We start from the raw sequence: 19,385 nt of genomic DNA, 5'->3' as shown, positions 1-19,385 counted from the left end.
AGCCTCACCTTCCGACATTTTATCACTTCACGTCAAATCCCCACGCTCCCCCAATTTTCCCTCCAAAATCCAAGCCCCACCAAAAATTCACCACTTCCCAATTCCCTCCAAAATTAACATTCAAACGCTCACAATCCCTAAAATCAAAAATTCAAACTTTACAAACCCGCCTATTTATTTCAATCATGAGCTTCCTCCATACCCATCTCCCCCAACCCACCAATCATTCTCTCAATCCCTCCAAATTCCCCCAATTCCCATTTCTCAATAACCCTAATTTCGTCTCTCTGACCACTTCCATGACCTCCTTCAAATCCTCAATTTCCATGAACCGCGGCAGTGATCATCCTGGACGGGCCTCCGGCGAGGTCCACGTCATAATGGGGCCCATGTTCGCCGGGAAAACTACCGCTCTTCTCCGCCGGATCAAGTCTGAGGGCAACAATGGGAGGTAAATTAGGCAATTTGGGGTTTTGTGATTTTGGTCAAATAATGGGTCTAACTCACTTGTTCTTATATTTGACTAGATACTCAGCCTTCGCATAATAACGGGATTTTATAATAAATTCGGAGTTTTGTATATTTAGGATGTGATTTTTGGCTGAATTAAGTTAAATGTATAAAAATGTGAATTTTGTAACACGGACTTGTAAATTAAAAAGTAAATTTTGAAGCTTTCGAGAAGTGAATTTTGTGTATTGTAATATTTTATATTGTTTTCGTTTTTCTTTTTTAAAAAATATTCTGGGATTATCTGTGATGCGTAGGAATGTGGCAATGATAAAATCGAGCAAGGATTCAAGATATGCGAAAGATTCGATTGTGACACATGATGGGGTGAAATTCCCGTGCTGGGTTTTGCCGGATCTGTTGTCGTTTAGACAGAAATACGGAGATGATGCTTATAAAAAGGTATTATTAGAATGGACTTGTACTAAATTAGTTTTCATTCTTTGTTATTAGTTGATTTGAATGAATTTGCATCCGATATTGGTGGCTGGCAAGTGTATTGATATATGAAGTTATAATTTGATCCTCAATCTAAAATGAGTACATTAGATGATTTGGATTAGCGTCAATGTGTCATTAGAGATGAATGGTCAAGTTTTAGATGTTCACACTCATTGGTGGCTGAAAGCACTGAGAGGATCACAACGTTGTGACAGAACAATTGATCTATAATCCCCATGCAAGAGTAGTAACTGTACAATGGGAAAAGTCAATTACAGTGCTAGTAAGATTTTTTGTGAGCTGTTGGTAAATTTCATCAGGTCTTAGATGCTGAGTAGGCAGGTAGAGGGATGAAACTTATAGTTTAATCAGTGGTGCTGTGCATCTTGTCAATGGTGTCTTGTTTTGTTTACATTTAGCAGGAATAGTATGATTAGCGTATGGATGCGGTGTATGGGGAGGATATATTTGGAGTAATGGTGGCATTTCACCTTCTTAATTTGCTGCTTTGTATATAAAACTGCTAATGTAGTTGTCACTAATCTTATATGCATAACATTCTGACCCTCTCTACATTATGTTGACAGCTGGATGTAATTGGTATTGATGAAGCCCAATTTTTTGAGGATCTCTATGATTTTTGCTGCAAGGCTGCTGACCATGATGGAAAAACTGTAGTTATTGCTGGCCTAGATGGTGATTACTTGAGGTGGTCTTCAAAGCTAATTTTTATTTTTTTCTTTCCCTATGTGATTATTTTTTGAATTGTTGTTTGGAAGATACAATTGCTTCCCATTTGACATGCGTGTAACTCTTATTGGCAGAAGGAGCTTTGGCTCAGTACTTGACGTAATACCTCTTGCTGATTCTGTAACCAAGTTGACAGCTCGTTGTGAACTATGTGGCAAAAAGGCTTTCTTCACTTTGAGAAAGACAAAGGAGACACAGACAGAACTAATTGGTGGGGCTGATGTCTACATGCCTGTCTGCCGCCAGCACTATGTTAAGGGACAAGTTGTGAAGGAAGCTGCAAGGAGTGTTCTGGAATGCTGTAAAGTTAAGAGTGACTGCTATCTTGAGACAACTTCAGTTGTTTAGTAACATATAGGGCTTGTTTACAGCCTACTCCATTTGCTTGGGCTGGTATTGTTCTTCTATTTGTTGTTTGTAATCTACACAAAATATGGTGAATTTGGACATTTTCATTTAGTGTTTCTTTGATGTTTTTCTCTTGTTATGTATATAGATAATTAATGAAATTTCTTCCATGAAATCCATTTATTGGTGGGTGTGTGTTATTAAGTTAAGCAAAAAAGAAAAAAGAAAAAGAAATTATTCTCCGTTTTTTGTCAAGATTATTCATTATTTGCATGGTTTTGCCCCCGCATCTATTTGCGGCAGTTTTTGTAAGTACGTGAGCAGTGAACTGCTGTGTGGATATAGGTATATGTTCTTGATTTCCTAAATTTCTTTATGTATTCTTAAGTGGACATCTTTTTTCCTTTTACCCAAATAGATCCAGAAAGTAGCAATTATTTAGCCCTTCATATATAATCTGGTTTTGCATTACCAGTTTGATTTTTGTACATCTTATGCAAAAAAGTTATTCTGCTACATTGGCTTCGACTGTAGGCCATGAGCACCTGACTTTCTCTTCTGTTTCCTACTTCCAAACAAGGTCATCCAGTGGAAGATCTTCAATATTCGACTGGCATACTTTCTTTGTGACGCAAAATTCACCGAACCAATGCAACCTGTCACTTGTCCTAGAGGGTTTTTCTTTTTGCTTAGAGATCTACTTTCCATACCATATGGTTTCAGCATGCTCTGTTTTTTGGTTGAAATTGGTTCTGTTGTCTTTGAAATGTTCTGCAATTGAAGGCTCCTTTTCAAGGACATGAGCTCTTGTTCAAGATTCTGAATTCTCAAGCTTGTCGACTCATATTCATTTCTTGAGAACTCAGGACTAATGTCTTTTTGTAACAAAAAGCTCAAGGGTCTTCTGCCTGGCTGTGCTCCTTCTGTATATGGACTCTCTCCTAGATTCTGGCTTTTGGAGTTTGGATACCTAGAGCTCGAGAGGCTTCCAGAGAACTCTCCACAGTGTGCATACCTAAACGAGTCTGAGCAATCTCTGAAAGCCTGGTGTGTGCTAAGTTGCTGAACAAAAAGTGCCTGGACAATCAAACGTAGAGGCATCAACTCATTTTGAACAGCGTCAATACATGCCTCTTGAGATAATTTTTGACAGTTGAGATACTTGCATACTGCTCCCTTCTCTTCTTGTGGTATACTTGGGTGTGCCTGAAGAATAGAAATGTGTAGGTCAGAGTAGATTAGAGTAAGGTGTAAGTTTGCATTGGTCCAATACAAGAACGGTCTGTTCCTCACTGACCAGATTTTTTATTTGGCAGTATGAGAAGAGAGATTGAGGCTAGGTCGGCTGAGTTTATAACCTAAGAATCAAGCTTTACTCAATCTTTTTCTTGTATTCATACATGTTATGAGTTGTTAAAGACTTCATATTTTTTTGTTGTTTTTCAGTGTAATCTAAAAGTTTCAAAATTTTGTTTCAATTGCTAGGTTAATTCACGAAATGTATCAGTCAGTGGCTGCAGGATATTCATCTAAGCATAAATCAGCAAGCTGCCTTTGACATGTGTTTGATTTGAAATTGATCCAATCAGATGAAGTTACATCTTGGCCAAATGCTGTAGTTGTGAAAGCTTACCTGTAGGAAGGTGTTCATTGCTCTGTAGAGTTGATCATGGCTGTGTCTGCAGGAGTTCGGTACTCTTTCAACGAGTTCCATGAATCTTTCAGGCCCCATGTCTGGATCAGGCACTATATGGGAGAGATATACATCCCATAATTCTGCAACAACTGAGATTCTTGCTGAAGGAGTATGGTTTGTGTCCAAGTTAGATGAAACATATGTTGAAATTATGCTCTCCATTGTGACCAACTCGATGCCAGAAGAAATCGAACCCGTTCCCATTTTTGGGAGGATAAAATCTTCCACTTGAGCAAATTGCAACATAGATGCAATCTGATCCTGCAACTTGACCTTATGATCACTTCTCAAACCAACTTCAAGGGATCTAGAAAGCAATGCAAAGTAAAACCCAACAGGAATCAGTCTACCAGCTTTCCCCCCCATGGGCAGCAGGTCAAGTATCCCTTGAAGGATTGCTGCAACTTTGCTATTTGTGTCATCATCCCCAATTTTCTCAGCAGAGTTCTCCCAAAATTGGCGTGTCTTCTTGGAGACTACCCATTTGTTTGCATAGAAAACAATGATGGGACTTACATATTTTTCTTTCATACCTTGTCTTCTCAGAGATCCTATTATTCTTTTGAAGAATTCAAATGGTAAAGCAATCAGATCCTTGATCCAGAGGTCCTGGCTCACTATCTCCTTCACTGTTTCACAGTTCCAAGCTTGGCTAGCCAATGCCTCCAGTGTGACCACCGGCCGCTCCCGTCTCCTCTCTGGGTCAAGGATCTCCATGCAAGCCATGAAGGCAAGAGACTCGATGCAGCGGCTCACTATTAGCAACTCCTCAGACCAGGGAAGCAATGCTTGGCACTTCTGGAGTACAATTAGGGTGTCATCCCAACTTTGCAGAACCACTTGGTTCAGGTAGAGATCGAACCGCTCGCAGAGGTTACTGGAGCAGTAATCTTCTGTCATCTCAAGAAACTCTGCTGCACATCGAAGTGCTGCTACATTAAAAGGGTCAACTAATGTGGAGGAACCATAGACAAATAATGCAATCATCTCAAAGGTATCTGGCCCTCCAGGAAAACCTTGTGGTAGCTCCAGATCAGTTGAGTCATCAAATCTTTTCTTGAAGTATCCACTCTTTGAAGACAGTGGGTACTGCAAAATAACCAAGAAGAGAACTTAAAGATAAGCTACTCAAAAGATTTGGTGCTACAAAATTAAGTCCTTGCTTTCACACTTCGTGCATATGTAATCTTGTTCAAAATTCTTCACCATTTCTCATTTAGTCTATTAATTAAACATTTCTCATACCTTGTGCAGGTTGAATATTCTATCACCAACTCGAACATGAACCGAAACGGGCAAGCCGGTCTCTTGGCTCCTGAGACAAAGATCCACCCAAACATCAGGAATTCAGAAATTTTGCAAGGCATGCTAAGACAGTAAGACATACAAATAAATCATTTTTTGGTCAATAATCTTACCATGAAATAATCTTGATCTTGAGCAAGGCCCCAATGTTAGGTGAAGAGAAAGGACTTGAGGCCACTGATGAACTATCTTTCGAGCTCATAACTTCCATTAATAGAGCTCATATAAGTGCTTTCAAACTATTATTGACTGCAAGTAAAACTTGAGAAAGCTCTCACAGTTGATTTTCACCACAAGCATGAACACATTCTTCTGAATCCGTCTCTCTGTCAATGGCCATAAATGCTAGAAACCCGTCTCGAGAATCGAGGTAAACAGTACTGGAGCTTCTAGAATTCAGAAAACCAGTGAGAATAAAATAGAATGGGAAGAGGAAAAAGAGGTGGCTTGATCTGCTTGTCTCTATACACATTCGTGCATTTCTTTATGGAGTCAGAGTCAAATGCACACGAGTGAAACTCGATTCCCAAGTTTTAAGGCTTCAAAAACGTTCTCGAGTGGTGGAAAGTTGAATTATTGTGCTACTCTATACCTTGGCCTCGGTCAGCAAAATATGGTGCCTTGCACTACAAGCTTTGTATGCAAAAGGTCGTACGTAATTCATGTGAGCCGTAGGATCTTGACCATCTGATTGGTCAGTCTGATCTTACAGTGAAATTCATTTGGCGTCCTAAATGGGTTATGTTTACTCTGGACCGACCATTTTACCTTTCATCGGCTCTAATGTTCAAAATTTTCACGTGTAAGAATCCCATGACATATCGCCATATTGGTGTTCTCCTCTACGGCAACTCCGGTTTAGTCATTATCAGTATTATCTTCTCTGATATGGGTATCAAGCGTTTCTCCAGGCAACCCATCTATCTAAAAATCAGTCATCTTTGGCGGGTTTTTTTTTTTTTTCTTTAACAATGATTAATTTAAGAGTTGATTGGAACTACCACGTAATTACTCGTATTATAATGGTGCTTTTATGGAATAGTCATGGAGTTTGGGAAGATATTGAAAAAAATGAAAAGGGTGGATTCGGAAATAGCAAAGAAGAAGAATGAAAGACAGAAAATGATTGAGAAAAAAAAATAATAATAAATAAAATAAAATAAAATATGACAAACGTGGAGATGAAGTGCGGATGAAGCTTTGTAGCGCATGCTAACAACCAAGACGGCACGGCTTCTGAATTTCGGGCTCTTTGAAAGAAGGGGTCTTTGCTTGCTTTCAACCAACAACCCTCAATCCCGATAATTGCTTTTTTTTTTTTTAATGTTATAGAATTACATAATATAACAATAACAAATAATTTTTTCTAATGCAGTCTATTAAATTAATATGTTCAAAATGTACGTATTTCTCACATACATTCTTCATATAATTTATGTGATTTTCGCATACATTTTAAAAATGCATGTGAGAATTATATATATTTTAGACACATATCAGTTTAATAGACTAGATTAGAGAAAGTTTCTCAAATTCAGTTTGGAGGAAAACTGTCTGTCAGTGATTTACATATGGACAAAGTTTTTCTTCAAACTGGGTTAGAGGAATTCTAATCTATTAAATTGACATGTGTCCAAAATGCATGTGATTCTTACGTGCTTAGTTTAAAATGCATGTGAGAATCATATATATTTTAGACACATATCAGTTTAATAGACTAGATTAGAGAAAGTTTCTCAAATTTAGTTTGGAGGAAAACTGTCTGTCAGTGATTTACATATGAACAAAGTTTTTCTTCAAACTGGGTTAGAGGAATTCTAATCTATTAAATTGATATGTGTTCAAAATGCATGTGATTCTCACGTGCTTAGTTTAAACTGCATGTAAGAATTTCCAGCATTTTAAATCTAAATTAAAAAAAAAAAAAAAAAAAACTACTTTAACCTAATTTAAACAAAAACTTTGTCCTTTACGTACACATGCATATAGGTATGAATTGTTTAGGCCTTAGGGTTTCAACGATTTGTAGATTAACTACTAATTTGCATTCATTGGGGGTGGGTTCTATTGTATATAAAATTCTAATGCCATGTGTTGCTGCCAGATCTCTCAAGATAATAGAATCACCACACATTCCTTCAAAGTTGCAGATATTTATTTTATTCCTCAACCTGGAAGGGATTAATTCTTTGATCTCAATCAAGCAATTCACCTACTTTAATCTAAAACCTCAGCAATTAATGCTTTGATCTCAATCAACCCATACACCTTTGTTTAATCTAAAAAGTCAAGCACACAGTGATTTGAGAATTCCAAGAGCTTTTTAGGTTGCTTTCTCAGTGACTTAGGCACCAACTAGCTCCACTATGACCTTCACAAGTTGCTCCCAATTGTTCTTTTCATTGAAACGAAGAGATTTATTTTAAGGTCAAGATTTTGTTTTGTTGTATCTAATAATGTACATGATGTCACATTATTAAAAATTTTAAATAACGTAACAGTTTATTTACAATGTGGTAAATATATACTCTGTTACATATGTAAAATTTAATCTAGACTATAAAATGAATCATTTTTATTTCATTTAAAATGAAGAGGATCCTGGTTAATCATACCATTAAATGCAACTATGCAAGAGAGCTACTCTACAGTCTACACACAAAAGATTGGTGCTAAATAACATTGCTCAAACATTGTGTCCATTATAGCATGGTAAATACATTTCGAGTTATTTTTAAATTTAGTTTTGAGTATTAATCAGATTTCACTCTTTCAAAGTTATTTAATGTTTTCTTTAGGGTGATTAGGTTTGTTTTCTCCCCTAGTTGTTATTTTCTTTCTTTTTGAATTCCCTTTATAGCCTTCAAATTTTAATTTCTATTTACTGTCATACGCTCTCAAAACTATTTTGTTTGGTGTCATATCTTCAATTCAATTTAGAAATGAGGATAAACTATTTTGTTCGGTGTCATATCTTCAATTCAATTTAGAAATGGGGATTTAAGTGAAAGAGAATGGTTGGCTTCGACCTACTTAAGGAGGTCTACACTAGCAAGATTGGGCAGATTCCAAGCAAGAATTCCCTTTTTTTTGCTAGTGAAATACAAGAGCAGCCGAAAGCTTGAATCATGGGGATCCTGAATAACATCACAAAACAGCATTCAATAACATCGAAGCAAGCTACGTACAACAAATGTATGCATTGTATGCACCACCTGCCTAAGGGGTAGAGAGACTTGCTGAAAGATCCTCCTCAAAGAGAAATGCAGGCCGCTTAGAGTGCGAAGACATTCAAAACCTGAAAACAAGTTATATTGAACTACTTCACCTCTCTGCGAGAAAAAGGAAAAATGAAGTAGTAAGCACTAATTAGTAGATAGAGATTCTTAACAATTTTATTGTTCGAATTGCTAGTAATTTGAGTAGCAAATGTGAGAGAGTTCTGAGTTCCTATAGAGCCCACCTATCTTAACAAATTTCGGGGCAGCCCACCCACCTTCTAAGGTAGGTGGGTCCCATAGGGATTCTATCACATTTTTTTTGTACGAATCACTACAAACCCAACAAAAAATTGCTAGGGGATCTTTGAGTCTCTAGAGTTGAATAGGTCTTTCTCGTAGCGGTGCATCTCCTCCACATCATTGCCATAGAGGGCAAAGAGTATAGTAGTACTTGAGAAAAACCAATTGGAGATATTATCTAGCAGTCGAATTGATTAACAAAAGAATCAAATTACACAGATCGACAAATGAACAGGACTAGACAGTACTGTCATTATTTCCTCAGTCTACAATTTATGTACATAAAAGGTTTCTGCATCTTAAAAAAAAAAAAAAAGTTTCTGCGACATGTCAAGAAGAGAGAAAGAGAGAGAGAGTTATTGGTAGTTGTAGGCATAATCTTCATATGAAACCCATGAATCATTAGATTGGTCAGAGAGGAAAAAAACGGAAATTAAGGGCTACCTCTAAGCATGTAGTTCACTCAAAAAGCCATCAAACAGACAGCCCACTCTCTTCTTCGTTGACTTCAGAAAAAAAAGGGTCATTGAGAAGATCAGACGCTGAAGGTCTTGCCCTTGGCTGGGCTATGCACTTTTCAATGAATGCCTTCACTTCTGGATCCATCACCTTGTTCAAGGCTTGGGGCTTTACTCCAGTTGTCACCTTCTTGTATATCTTGGCAACACTGTCACATTCGCTATATGGGATCTCCATTGTCACCATCTCAAGCAAGCACATTCCAAAGGAGTATATGTCAACCATCTCAGTGTAGTCTTCCTCATACAGCTCTGGTGCCATGTACTCTGGTGTCCCAATAATTGAATGCGCTGCATGGCTCTTCCCTACTATTGCTGCCAACCCCAGATCACCAATTTTCACCTATATGGAGAAGTCACAAGGCTTCAGGGTCACAAATCAATAAAATGTCCAACAGAAAATACTATATATCAATTGGGGATAATATGTAACCCCAATAGATAATTCTTTTTGGCACATAAATTGAGGAACTGCTGTTGAACTCCAAGGCTCTTTATCAACCCAGGAAATTCAGATCCTGAAGTAATCTACACCTGATCAGCAGGCATATCCAACCAATCATCTGGTATTCAGAGCCGATCATCCAGTGTTTATAAGCTATTTGGCAATCAAATGGTTGAAAGACACTACCATAGGAGAATCATTTGGCTGTAAATAACTTACCTTCTAGTGCTACATATATTCAACTAAACTCCAAACAACAGAAGAATAACCTCAATAATCTATGAAATTTTGAATTGATTGAAAAAGAAAAATTCAAGAATCTAGAAAAATCAATTTATCCTCATTAAATGAAAAACCAATTTCTTTAGATTAAAAATGACTAATTACCTGGCCAACGTTTCCATTGATGAAGATGTTACTGCAATTGAGATCTCTGTGAATAATGCATGGCTCATGGGTATGCAGATACTTCAATCCCTCAAGCAACTGCTTTGACCACTTCTTCAAGGCCTTAATGGAAACGTGGCGATGCTTCTTCCTGTAATCCCTCAGGTTTCCAGATGTGCACACCTCAGTAATGAAGTTCAATGTGTTACGCTCATTATCCTTCCAAACACTGTAACAGACAATGATATATTTGTTCTTCAATGTCCGCAACAGCTTAACCTCTGAATGAAGCCGATTGATGAGTACCGGATCCTCACTGAATTTCCTCAACCTAACCTGATTCCAGGCCACCTCTATACCTTCCTCCTGATCAAAAGCCCTGTAAACCTTCTTCACAGCACCACAGCCAAGCAGATCACTGTACCGCCCAAATCGTCCAGTTGGATCAACCTCAACAAACGGTTCAGCCTCACGGTCAGACCCAGTCGGACTCTCAGCAGGCATCTTCAAAGATTAACATATAGAATTGGGTTAGAGCAAGGTAAAACACCGCCTTTCCATAAAATTTGAGGTCTAAAATTTCGAGTGGTAGCACAACCAATTTCATTCCAAACATCAAACTTTTAATCCATTTCAACGTGAGAAATTCACAACTAATGATCCAAAACACAATGCCAACTATTCAATCATGGCAAAAGTTTACAAAAAATAAATAAATAAATAATGGCAAAAAGAAAATATAGTAATCACTAATCACAAACCTAGGGTTTAAACTATGAAATTCCCAATCGTATTTGTGAACCCAAACTACTAGAACACAAAGAATCACAATTCTAAATTCTAATGATAACACCAGATAATTGCAAAAAGTAACAAAATTCCACTTTAATAACAAATCTCCAATCAATCTGAATGCACAGTTTCAAACTCTAAATAATCCATAAATAATCGAAAACAGTAGAATAAAATTAAAAAAGTTGATAAATTAAGTATTACGTCTTTTATAAATTGGACATTAAAAAAAAAAATGCAAAATTCATTTTGCGAACCAGGTACATTCAAATTTTTATAATCTTTCTTAATTGAAAAAAGTCCAAAAACACATCCACAAGCAGCAAATTATGCACAAATAAGAATGTGAAATACAATAAACCATACCGAAACTTCAAGATCGAGAACAACAGCTCAGATTGCAACCAAACCAGAACACAAAGAATCACAATCCTAAATTCTAATAATAACACCAGATAGTGGCAAAAAAACGTAACAAAATTCCAGTTTCATGACAAAGCTCCAATCAATCTGAATGCATATTTTCAAACTCCAAATAATATTATCAAAAACAGTAAAGTAAAATAAAATAAAAAATTGATAAATAGGACTGTTTTAAATATTACATCTTTTATAAATTGGACATTCCAGGTAAATTCAAATTCTTGTAATCTTTCTTAATTGAAAAAAAAATCCAAAAACACGTCCACAAGCAGAAAATTATGCACAAATAAGCATGTGAAATACGATCAACGATACCGAAAGTTCAAGATCGAGAACAACGGCTCAGATTGAAGCTCCGATCGTACAAAAAGCAAGCTAAATGCATGATCCGATTGAGAATGCAAAAATAAAGAACGCAACGAAGCTAGGGTTTTCAGAATTCAAATGTAGGTTTAGATATACATACAAATGGACGCAATTCACGTTACGTTTACGTTACGTACGGACATAAACACATAGAGGTGTAAGCAGAGAGAGAGAGAGAGAGAGAGAGTACCTTGAGATCGCGAAGCTGGAGAGTCTGTGAAACGCTTGAGAGAGAGAGAGAGAGAAATAAAGGTGAGGGAGGTAGAGGAAGGTTTTTGCGTGAGGGGAACGGAGAGAGGGAGAGAGAGAGAGAGAGAGTTCGTGAAGAAACAAAACACAGCAGTAGGAGCTGGAAATGGGAAATGACAGAGTGGGGCGGCGGTATTTATACATGTCGCCTCCTGGGATGATTATTTTTAAATTAAATAAATTAAGACAAAGTTCTTCTAACACGGATTCTAACCTCCAATTCTATCCATTCCAGCAATGCCATCTTTGACAGAGCATGTGATTCTTAGAGGATTTCGTCTTTAAAACATGATAAAAAAAAATATGATCAATGGTAATATAACAAAATCTCAATTATTTAATTAGAAAAAGATTATATAATATAATACGTTAAAAGGATGTGTTTTTAAGATTAAAATTTTCTTTTTCTTTTTCTTTTTTTTGCTTAGTCTAAAGTATGAGTTCCCGTTTCCATTGAAATTGACTCCTAAAGTGAAATCCAAGCCAATCCTATTAATTTCTGTTTTTTTTTTTTTTTTTTTTTTTTTAGAATTTGATAAGCAAACAAGTATTCAATTTCAACCCATGATTCGACCTTAGAATGGTGATTCACTGTTCTTTGCCAATGACTAAGACCCAAAAGGTTTGCTATATAATTACCATTAATCATGAAAGAAAATAAACAAAATTCTACGTGTCGAAAATTTTATATAGTCATTTGATATTGTTAGAAAGCAATCAGAAGTCTACTTTATGGCCCGAATCTGAGATATGGTACGTCTTTTTGGTTGCAGCAAAAGCCAACACACAAAAGATGCCATCCATTGCATATGAAGCCTGTGATAATGTGATATTATCAAAAAGCTCATTACTTTCTCTGGTTTCTCGAAAAAATCTGAGAACCCCATCAAGTCCGAGGGTCAGTTTGCAGGTAGGGATGGTTGGGCAGACTGATCATTCAACAAAAAGTTCATGTAATACCCGTGTCAGAATCAGAACAACATATCTCAGGATGGCCTTCTAAAACCATCTTATTCATGACTGCAGGTGAGGGGGCTGAGGCTTGCCATTAATGCCAGACCATTAGAGGAAGTCACTGTTTCTGCCTCTCCAACAAGGACAAGATTCTTTTCATTTCATGTTAGTGCATTTAATAGAATACATGATTTCACATTATTTACATCTTTAAATGCATCAATTTTAAATCATGACTACAAAAAAAAATACAATTCATTTCATTGAAACGGAGAGGATCCTATTCATGTGACAAAGGAGATTTGCCCCTGATCACCTTTAAAAGAGAAATTTAGTGAATATGTGCATTCCACATAACAATTCAGAAGACAAACAGAAAAGATATAAAATGGAAGAGACAACATTTAGACGCAAGCATCAAGTCGCACCAAAGTTTAGACCCATTATGAATATAAAAAACTTAGCAGACAAGTTTATATACCTGGCAGCACAAGTTTCCAACATTACCAAGATCCTGCTCATTACAGATGTACTCCAGGCTAAACTAAAATTTTCATCTCAAGATGCAGTAAAAAAAAAAAAAAAAAAGAAAACTGTGGCATACTTGGAGAGATCATAAACCCAAAGACACAGACTCCCAACATCCAGCCTAATGCACCATAATATGGCACTAAAGTCGAATTTATAGCAGTGAAATCAGTCCACTCGGTGGGGTGCAGACACACCTGTTTGCAGCTTGCATTGCAGCAGAGATAAGGAAGTACTAGTCCAGGCCTAGAAAGAAGAGAAGGATTAGTAATAACAGAAAACTCTTATATATATAGCTCCAGCCTCCAGTCATGAATCTTACTAGTAGTTGTCTCCACAAGCTGTAGGGAAAGCAAGGCATTCAGCAAATAGCAGCCAGCAGCTACCACAGCATCCCGCCTGAAGCCTGAAGGCAGGAATGCAGGGCAATTCTGAAGGCACCAAGAAGCGACAGAAAGAGATTTATTAATTCTTCGCCTTGGCAAAATGAACAAGGATGACCAGTAAGTCTGGTAGCATGGCATCCAGTATCAAGCCAAAGATCCACAAGCCCTGCTAAGCAACAAGGCTCAGCTAGGGCACAGGAGAATGATTCCAGGAACTGCTCCTTTCCTTGAGCTCCCTATTTAGTTCCTCTAACAGCCCTAGCTAATCGTATGAGCTACAGGCCTACAGGCCCCACCCCGTCTCCACTGGATCTGTTCCCAGGAGTACCCTAAAAAAAAAGAACCTTTCCTCTCCCCAGCCATAGCACGTCCTTATCTCGCATCCGCCAACACAACTTCGCATCCTAAGCAATACACTGTTGCCATTGTAACTAGGTCATCAAAAGGGGCACGGACAGCCTTAAAAAGCACTGTTCACATGTCCTCAATTCTGAAAAAACAAATATCTCATAAACAAGCAGAAGATTTAAGAGGTAGGGGAGAAAACCCTTCCCAAATTTCCATACAACAAAATAATTGTAGGAAGAAGAAAAAAAAACTCAAGGTCTTCGTGTTAAGCTTTACAAGATAAAGCAAGTGGGACATTGGCAATCCATTGAATATTGGTTCCATTCATTATATTCACCAACTTAATGAACATAGAAAAAAAAATTCAACTAGGAACAATTCCAAACAACAAAAGCAATTAAGCTACAGTCATAAAACAGCCTTTTATTGAATGAAAGTATCAAAATATTACACAAAACAATTAAAAATAACTAAGGGGGATTAGAACCCTCTCTTACAGAAGGTGATCTGGAATCCATACTCCCATCTGGACCAAACCTTGAAATGCTCCTTCCACTTTTAGGAGTGGCCAAACCAGGGCTTGCACCTCGATAACTGGCCCGAAGAGTTTCATCAACAGTAGAGGAAGACTTTGCAATTGCATTCCTTACAAATTTCTGGGCAGCAGGAGAAAGTGTCCGCACACTTGGACTAGCACTTCCTCCTCTAACAGGGGACGGAAGTGGAGGCTTCAGAAACATCTTTGACCTCTCCCTCAGCTTGCGTGCAGCCTCCCTCGACAGCGAGTGAGCCTTCTCATCCCTAACAGGTGCTCGTGGAACCTTATAATGAGGCCCCTCACCACTACCCCCAATATCAATCGGCGTATCCTCAGGCTCCAACCTCAATGGGGTCCCTTCAATTTCACCCCACGTAATAAATGGCGACTCATCAACCCCAGGTGCAGGCGAGGGAGTCCTAATAAAACTATACCCATTCTCCGCTTTCTTCCCTGACTCCACATAAAATGGATTTGGAGTCTTCCTCAAATCATCCAAATCATACTTCTTCAATTTATCCCCATCCCTATCAAACACTGGCATTGGAGTCCCCCCTGCGACCGGTGTATAAAGAACCTCAACCTTCCCGTCCTCTTTTGGCCTAGAATCCATCATTTTACCATGAAACCTTGTATTGGCACGACTGATTTCCTTTGTTAGACCCTTTAACCTAACTGCCATTTCCTCCTCCGTCAATGGGGCCTCACCTCTATCCGAGGGATGATACATCAACAAATTCTTCGCTGAATACTTCCACCCTTCCAATGTACTCACCGGTTGGTCTGAAGTACCATACCCATCAGTACTAATCCTCTCCCTCTTCACACCACCCTCAATTGACTCAACATCTTCTTCCTTTTCACCTTCTAACAAATACTCATATCTCTCTTTCCTCTTCCTATTAACTTTCTCTACAATCTTCGAAAAACTATAGTTGTCCTCGCTCGTATACCGCCTAAAGAACTCGTCTAACGACAACGACGCGTCGACCTCACCGTTTCCATTCCCGCCACCACCGGATAATTCCCCACCGGAAGCGCTAAAATTCATCGCGGTTTTCGGGGTTTTAGCATCGAATTCATCGAAAGGAGTGAAATTTCGTCCGAAAGTGGAACCAGGTGTGTGAGTTTTGCCCTCGGGGTTGGGAATATTTACCTTTCCGCCACGGCGCTCCATGATCTTCAACTGGGCGTCTCGAATTTGGACCGGGTCTCCGGTCTTGATCGCCTCGAGCCAGTCGAGCCGGTCCCGGAGCTTCGAGATGTCTGGGAAAAAGTCCCGCTCGATGATCTTCTCGATCGCCGCCACATAACTGTCCTCGTCTAGTACCTTGGGGTTTTGGCTCTTAGGGTTTCTGGTGGTGGTTGAATCCGAATTTCGATTTTGGAGGGTATTATCAGAAATTGTGGATGGTGAAGGGGATGAGAGGTGGCGCGGAGATTGGCCAGGAGAGAGAAGCATATTGAAGAATTAGGGTTAGGTTTCGATTGATGAAAGAGGAATCGAGATTTGGGGTTTCTGAGAGCAAAATAGAAAGGGAGTTAGGGTTTGGGTGGGAACTGATTTCGACGAAGGGGACGTCGAAGAGTTTTCTTGCGAAAGATAAAGATTTGTGTACGTTGCAGTTATGTCCCTGTAGTTTTAGGAATTTATAGTTGTTGTCCCGAGGCTGAAGCCTGAAGGCCGCTTGTAAATTTTGGCCAATTAAACGGTTAAACCGTCCCTAACCCAAACCCGAGTTTCCTATTTTTTAACCCGTTCATCAAAACCTTATTAGAATATTTTTCAGAAAATAATAAATCTTTTTCACAGTTTGGGATGAAAATCATTATTTAAAAAAAAAAAAAAAATTTGTTAGGAAGAGATAATCAAAGGTTCACAAAAAAAGGCTCTCTAGGGTTTCTCGCAAAACATAGAGGAGGAGAAAACTCTCTTCAGATTTGCAAAGGTCGTGAAGGATTCAATCGGAGAACAATATTTGTCGTTTGTTTGAAGCTGAAGATTATGGGGGGCACTGGATCACTAAGAGTATTATGAGGGTGGGAACGTGGGAACCAACAGCTGCAGAGGTACTGGATGTCTACTTTGGTGTCATTTCTGGCCAGGAACAAAGAGTGCAACAACTGATTGTGGAAGGGGATGCTAAGCAAATAACAAATGCCATTCAAGATGAGGGCCAAAATCATAGCCTCTTAGGCCATTTGTTTGATGATGTTAGACTTGGTCTTAATGCTATCCCTAAGTGGAAAGTAGAGCATGTGAATCGTGAGGCGAATAAATTGGCTCTTACACAAGCCAATGATATTGTATGGTTGGAAGAGGGTCCCCCTTGTATTCGAGACATTGTATTGACAGAGCAATTGCCTGGTCAATGATCCATTTATAATATAGACACATACAATTCTTTCAAAAAAAAAGAAGATTATGGGGGGCACAACAGAGGAATTATCCAAGTTGTGAAGTAGATTACGACTTTCGGAGGCAAAAGGTAGTGATGTGGTGGTGCAAAAGGAGGTGCTGGAAGGAGTTGTGAAGGGATAGAATTGCTTGGTGGGAAGGCTGATTGTTGATTGTGTTATTGCAAAAAACACGGTAAGGGGTATGCTGATGAGAAGATGGAAACTAAAAGGCGAACTCTCTTTTAAGGTGATGGGAGAGAATTTGTTCCTTCTGGAGTTTGAGAATGTGGGGGATAAGTCATTGGTTCTACAGGGTCGGCCTTGGGTCGTCGATGGGAACCTCTTTGCTATTGAAGATTTTGATGGGTTTTCCTCACCAGCCAGTATTGATTTTGAGAACGTAGCTTTCTGGGTCCAGATGTACAATTTGTTGTTAGCCTGTATGAGTAGAGCGGTGGGCCAGAAACTGGGTTCTACTGTCGGAGAAGTGGAGGAAATTGACACGAACGATGAGGGAATGGGATGGGGTGAGTTTCTGAGTGTAAAAATCAAAGTAAATGTGGCAAAACCCCTTGTCAGGGGGCGAATGTTGAAAGTTAGAGACCGATCAATTTGGATCGTGTTCCAGTACGAACGGATTCCTCGATTCTGTTTTGGCTGCGGTGTTATTAGCCTTGGACGCTACGGCTGCCCAGAAGGTGGAAGAAGAAGGATGCATGGCGACGACTCGGACTTGCAATTTGGGTAGTAGTTGCGAGCATGATCACCAAGCCGTCATCAAGATAGGGATCGAGGGCATATGGGAGGAGAGTCATCGGAGACAGAAGCACCTCCCCGATAGAGGAATGATGGCTGTGATAGGGAGGCGCTTGAAGCTAGACACAACAATAATTGCAAACCAAGCGGAGATTCCTAAGGCGAAATCGATGGTAATTCCGTCAGTTACGCTTTCAACCATTATGGAAATATCTTTGGGGATCAGTTTTTTTCCTTTTGGGGAGAAAGAGGTTTTTAAAGGAAATTTTGCTAAGGAGGGAAATTAAGCATTTTCGGGGATTTATGTGTCCCCTGGAAGGAGAATTGACGTGGAGGAAAATAAAGGGAAAGTTTCGTGTGAGATTTCTATGCAGGAGAAAGGAAGGGAGAATATATTGGGTATTAATGAGTCCCCACTCCCCACCCTTGCAGGTACGTGAGGTGGCAAGTCCTTCTTTAGACAAGCAATGGGGGTTACGTGGGGGCCAACTGGGGAAGAAAGTATCACCTAGCGTGTGCAAGGAGAAGATAATGTCAGGGTCGGTTTTCCATGCGTTATCACCCCAAGCTCAAACGAAAAAAACCTGTTTCATGGAATAAGAGGGCCAGGCAAGGGACGGGGAAAAAAAAGGAGGGGGCTGCTACAGTCAGACTTGCTGGAGTTCGTAAGGCGGAAGCACTGGTGGAAGCAGAAGACAGTTCTTCTAATCAGAAAAAAGGCAAGTGGAATGAAGATGGAAATGTTTTGGGGGTGGTGGTTTCGGCAGCGGCTATGGAACAGCCCCGCCGGACCCAATGAGTATCTTGAGCTGGAACTGGCGGGGGCTTGGGAACCCTCCGGGCAGTTCGGGACCTTTGCCAGCTGGTGAAGGAAAAACGACCCAATTTCGTTTTCGTCATGGAAGACAAACTGCTTGCTCATCGTATGGAGAATATTCGTGTCAAAACTGGGTATAGTAGTATGTTTGTGGTTGACAGTATTGGATGTAGTGGAGGTCTGGCTTTATTTTGGAACAATGAGGTTTCAGTGGAAATAAAAAATTACAGTCAACGGCATATTAATGTCGTGGTGTGCTTGGATTCAAATGACCAAGTGTGGTGTTTCACAGGTTTTTACGGCAATCCTGTACCTAGCAAAAGGAAAGAGTTGTGGAGCCTTCTTCGTTTTCTATGTTCTCTTAATCCCCTTGCATGGCTGTGCGTGGGTGATTTTAATGAGATAATGGAGGACTCAAAAAAGTCTGGGGATGCCCGTAGGCCTCCCTGGCAGATGAATAATTTTAATAATACCTTGGAAGCTTGTCGTTTACAAGATTTGGGTTACTCAGGGGCACGATTTACTTGGTGTAATTACAGGGATGGAGAACACTTCATAAAAGAACGACTGGATAGAGCCACTACCACCCCGGAATGGTGTGAAATTTTTCCCGTGCACCTAGTGGAAGTGCTGGCAGCCCAGTGTTCCGACCATACTCCATTGTTGGCCTCTTTCAAGAAGTAGATACAGAATTATAGGAGGAAAAGAATGGGGTTCAGGTTTGAGGCCATGTGGAGCAAGAATGACAAAACTAAGGAGGTTGTAAGACAAGTATGGAAAAAGAAGTTTCAACATGAAGACATGTGGGCGAGGGTGAAAACAAATATTGCAAAGTGCCAAAAAAATCTCCTTAGATGGCAGAAAGTTAATAAGGACCTCATGGATGGGCTTATTTCAAAGAAGACAA

At 39.2% G+C, this 19,385-nt stretch overlaps 4 protein-coding genes across 6 annotated transcripts; 1 reads left to right on the top strand and 3 right to left on the bottom strand.

Annotated features, from left to right (window-relative positions):
• The first annotated feature begins 284 nt into the window (after positions 1 to 284).
• Positions 285 to 2,226, top strand: LOC132182593 (thymidine kinase a). The gene is made up of 4 exons (XM_059595882.1): positions 285 to 451; positions 768 to 912; positions 1,539 to 1,660; positions 1,776 to 2,226. The coding sequence occupies exons 1-4, from the start codon at positions 300 to 302 to the stop codon at positions 2,047 to 2,049; spliced, it is 693 nt and encodes a 230-aa protein (XP_059451865.1). The 5' UTR covers positions 285 to 299; the 3' UTR covers positions 2,050 to 2,226.
• A 285-nt stretch (positions 2,227 to 2,511) lies between these two features.
• On the bottom strand, positions 2,512 to 5,264 carry LOC132183302 (BTB/POZ domain-containing protein At5g48130). The gene is made up of 4 exons (XM_059596707.1): positions 5,164 to 5,264; positions 4,991 to 5,060; positions 3,683 to 4,834; positions 2,512 to 3,255 (listed from the first exon to the last, which is right to left on the bottom strand). Exons 1-4 carry the CDS (start codon positions 5,259 to 5,261, stop codon positions 2,563 to 2,565), a joined length of 2,013 nt encoding a protein of 670 aa, XP_059452690.1. The 5' UTR covers positions 5,262 to 5,264; the 3' UTR covers positions 2,512 to 2,562.
• Positions 5,265 to 8,026: 2,762 nt separating this feature from the next.
• LOC132181503 (probable serine/threonine-protein kinase WNK11) lies at positions 8,027 to 11,866 on the bottom strand. 3 transcript variants are annotated; one of them, XM_059594756.1, is made up of 4 exons: positions 11,693 to 11,866; positions 9,922 to 10,425; positions 9,016 to 9,432; positions 8,027 to 8,382 (listed from the first exon to the last, which is right to left on the bottom strand). In XM_059594756.1, exons 2-3 carry the CDS (start codon positions 10,423 to 10,425, stop codon positions 9,046 to 9,048), a joined length of 891 nt encoding a protein of 296 aa, XP_059450739.1. In that variant the 5' UTR covers positions 11,693 to 11,866; the 3' UTR covers positions 8,027 to 8,382; positions 9,016 to 9,045. The 3 variants fall into 3 exon arrangements, with proteins under 3 accessions (XP_059450739.1, XP_059450738.1, XP_059450737.1); XM_059594755.1 differs by having other exon boundaries at positions 8,027 to 8,348; positions 11,693 to 11,774; XM_059594754.1 differs by lacking the exon at positions 8,027 to 8,382 and having other exon boundaries at positions 8,424 to 9,432; positions 11,693 to 11,774.
• Positions 11,867 to 14,370: 2,504 nt separating this feature from the next.
• LOC132182823 (uncharacterized) lies at positions 14,371 to 16,113 on the bottom strand. Its single transcript, XM_059596173.1, has one exon. The coding sequence runs from the start codon at positions 15,965 to 15,967 to the stop codon at positions 14,438 to 14,440; it is 1,530 nt and encodes a 509-aa protein (XP_059452156.1). The 5' UTR covers positions 15,968 to 16,113; the 3' UTR covers positions 14,371 to 14,437.
• Positions 16,114 to 19,385: the final 3,272 nt, after the last annotated feature.

This window comes from Corylus avellana, chromosome ca5 (genome assembly GCF_901000735.1).
Source record: "Corylus avellana chromosome ca5, CavTom2PMs-1.0".
NCBI classification, from domain to species: domain Eukaryota; kingdom Viridiplantae; phylum Streptophyta; class Magnoliopsida; order Fagales; family Betulaceae; genus Corylus; species Corylus avellana.
This window is presented reverse-complemented; position numbering and strand designations above follow the sequence as displayed.

Coding starts and splice junctions, on each gene's coding strand:
- LOC132183302 (XM_059596707.1), bottom strand. CDS start 5,261: ATGGAAGTTATGAGCTCGAAAGATAGTTCATCAGTGGCCTCAAGTCCT. Junction 4,835..4,990: donor GAATATTCAACCTGCACAAG/GTATGAGAAATG, acceptor GTTATTTTGCAG/TACCCACTGTCTTCAAAGAG. Junction 3,256..3,682: donor CAATGAACACCTTCCTACAG/GTAAGCTTTCAC, acceptor TCTATTCTTCAG/GCACACCCAAGTATACCACA.
- LOC132182593 (XM_059595882.1), top strand. CDS start 300: ATGACCTCCTTCAAATCCTCAATTTCCATGAACCGCGGCAGTGATCAT. Junction 452..767: donor TCTGAGGGCAACAATGGGAG/GTAAATTAGGCA, acceptor TGTGATGCGTAG/GAATGTGGCAATGATAAAAT. Junction 1,661..1,775: donor CTAGATGGTGATTACTTGAG/GTGGTCTTCAAA, acceptor TCTTATTGGCAG/AAGGAGCTTTGGCTCAGTAC.
- LOC132181503 (XM_059594756.1), bottom strand. CDS start 10,425: ATGCCTGCTGAGAGTCCGACTGGGTCTGACCGTGAGGCTGAACCGTTT. Junction 9,433..9,921: donor TCAATGGAAACGTTGGCCAG/GTAATTAGTCAT, acceptor TTCTCCATATAG/GTGAAAATTGGTGATCTGGG.
- LOC132182823 (XM_059596173.1), bottom strand. CDS start 15,967: ATGCTTCTCTCTCCTGGCCAATCTCCGCGCCACCTCTCATCCCCTTCA.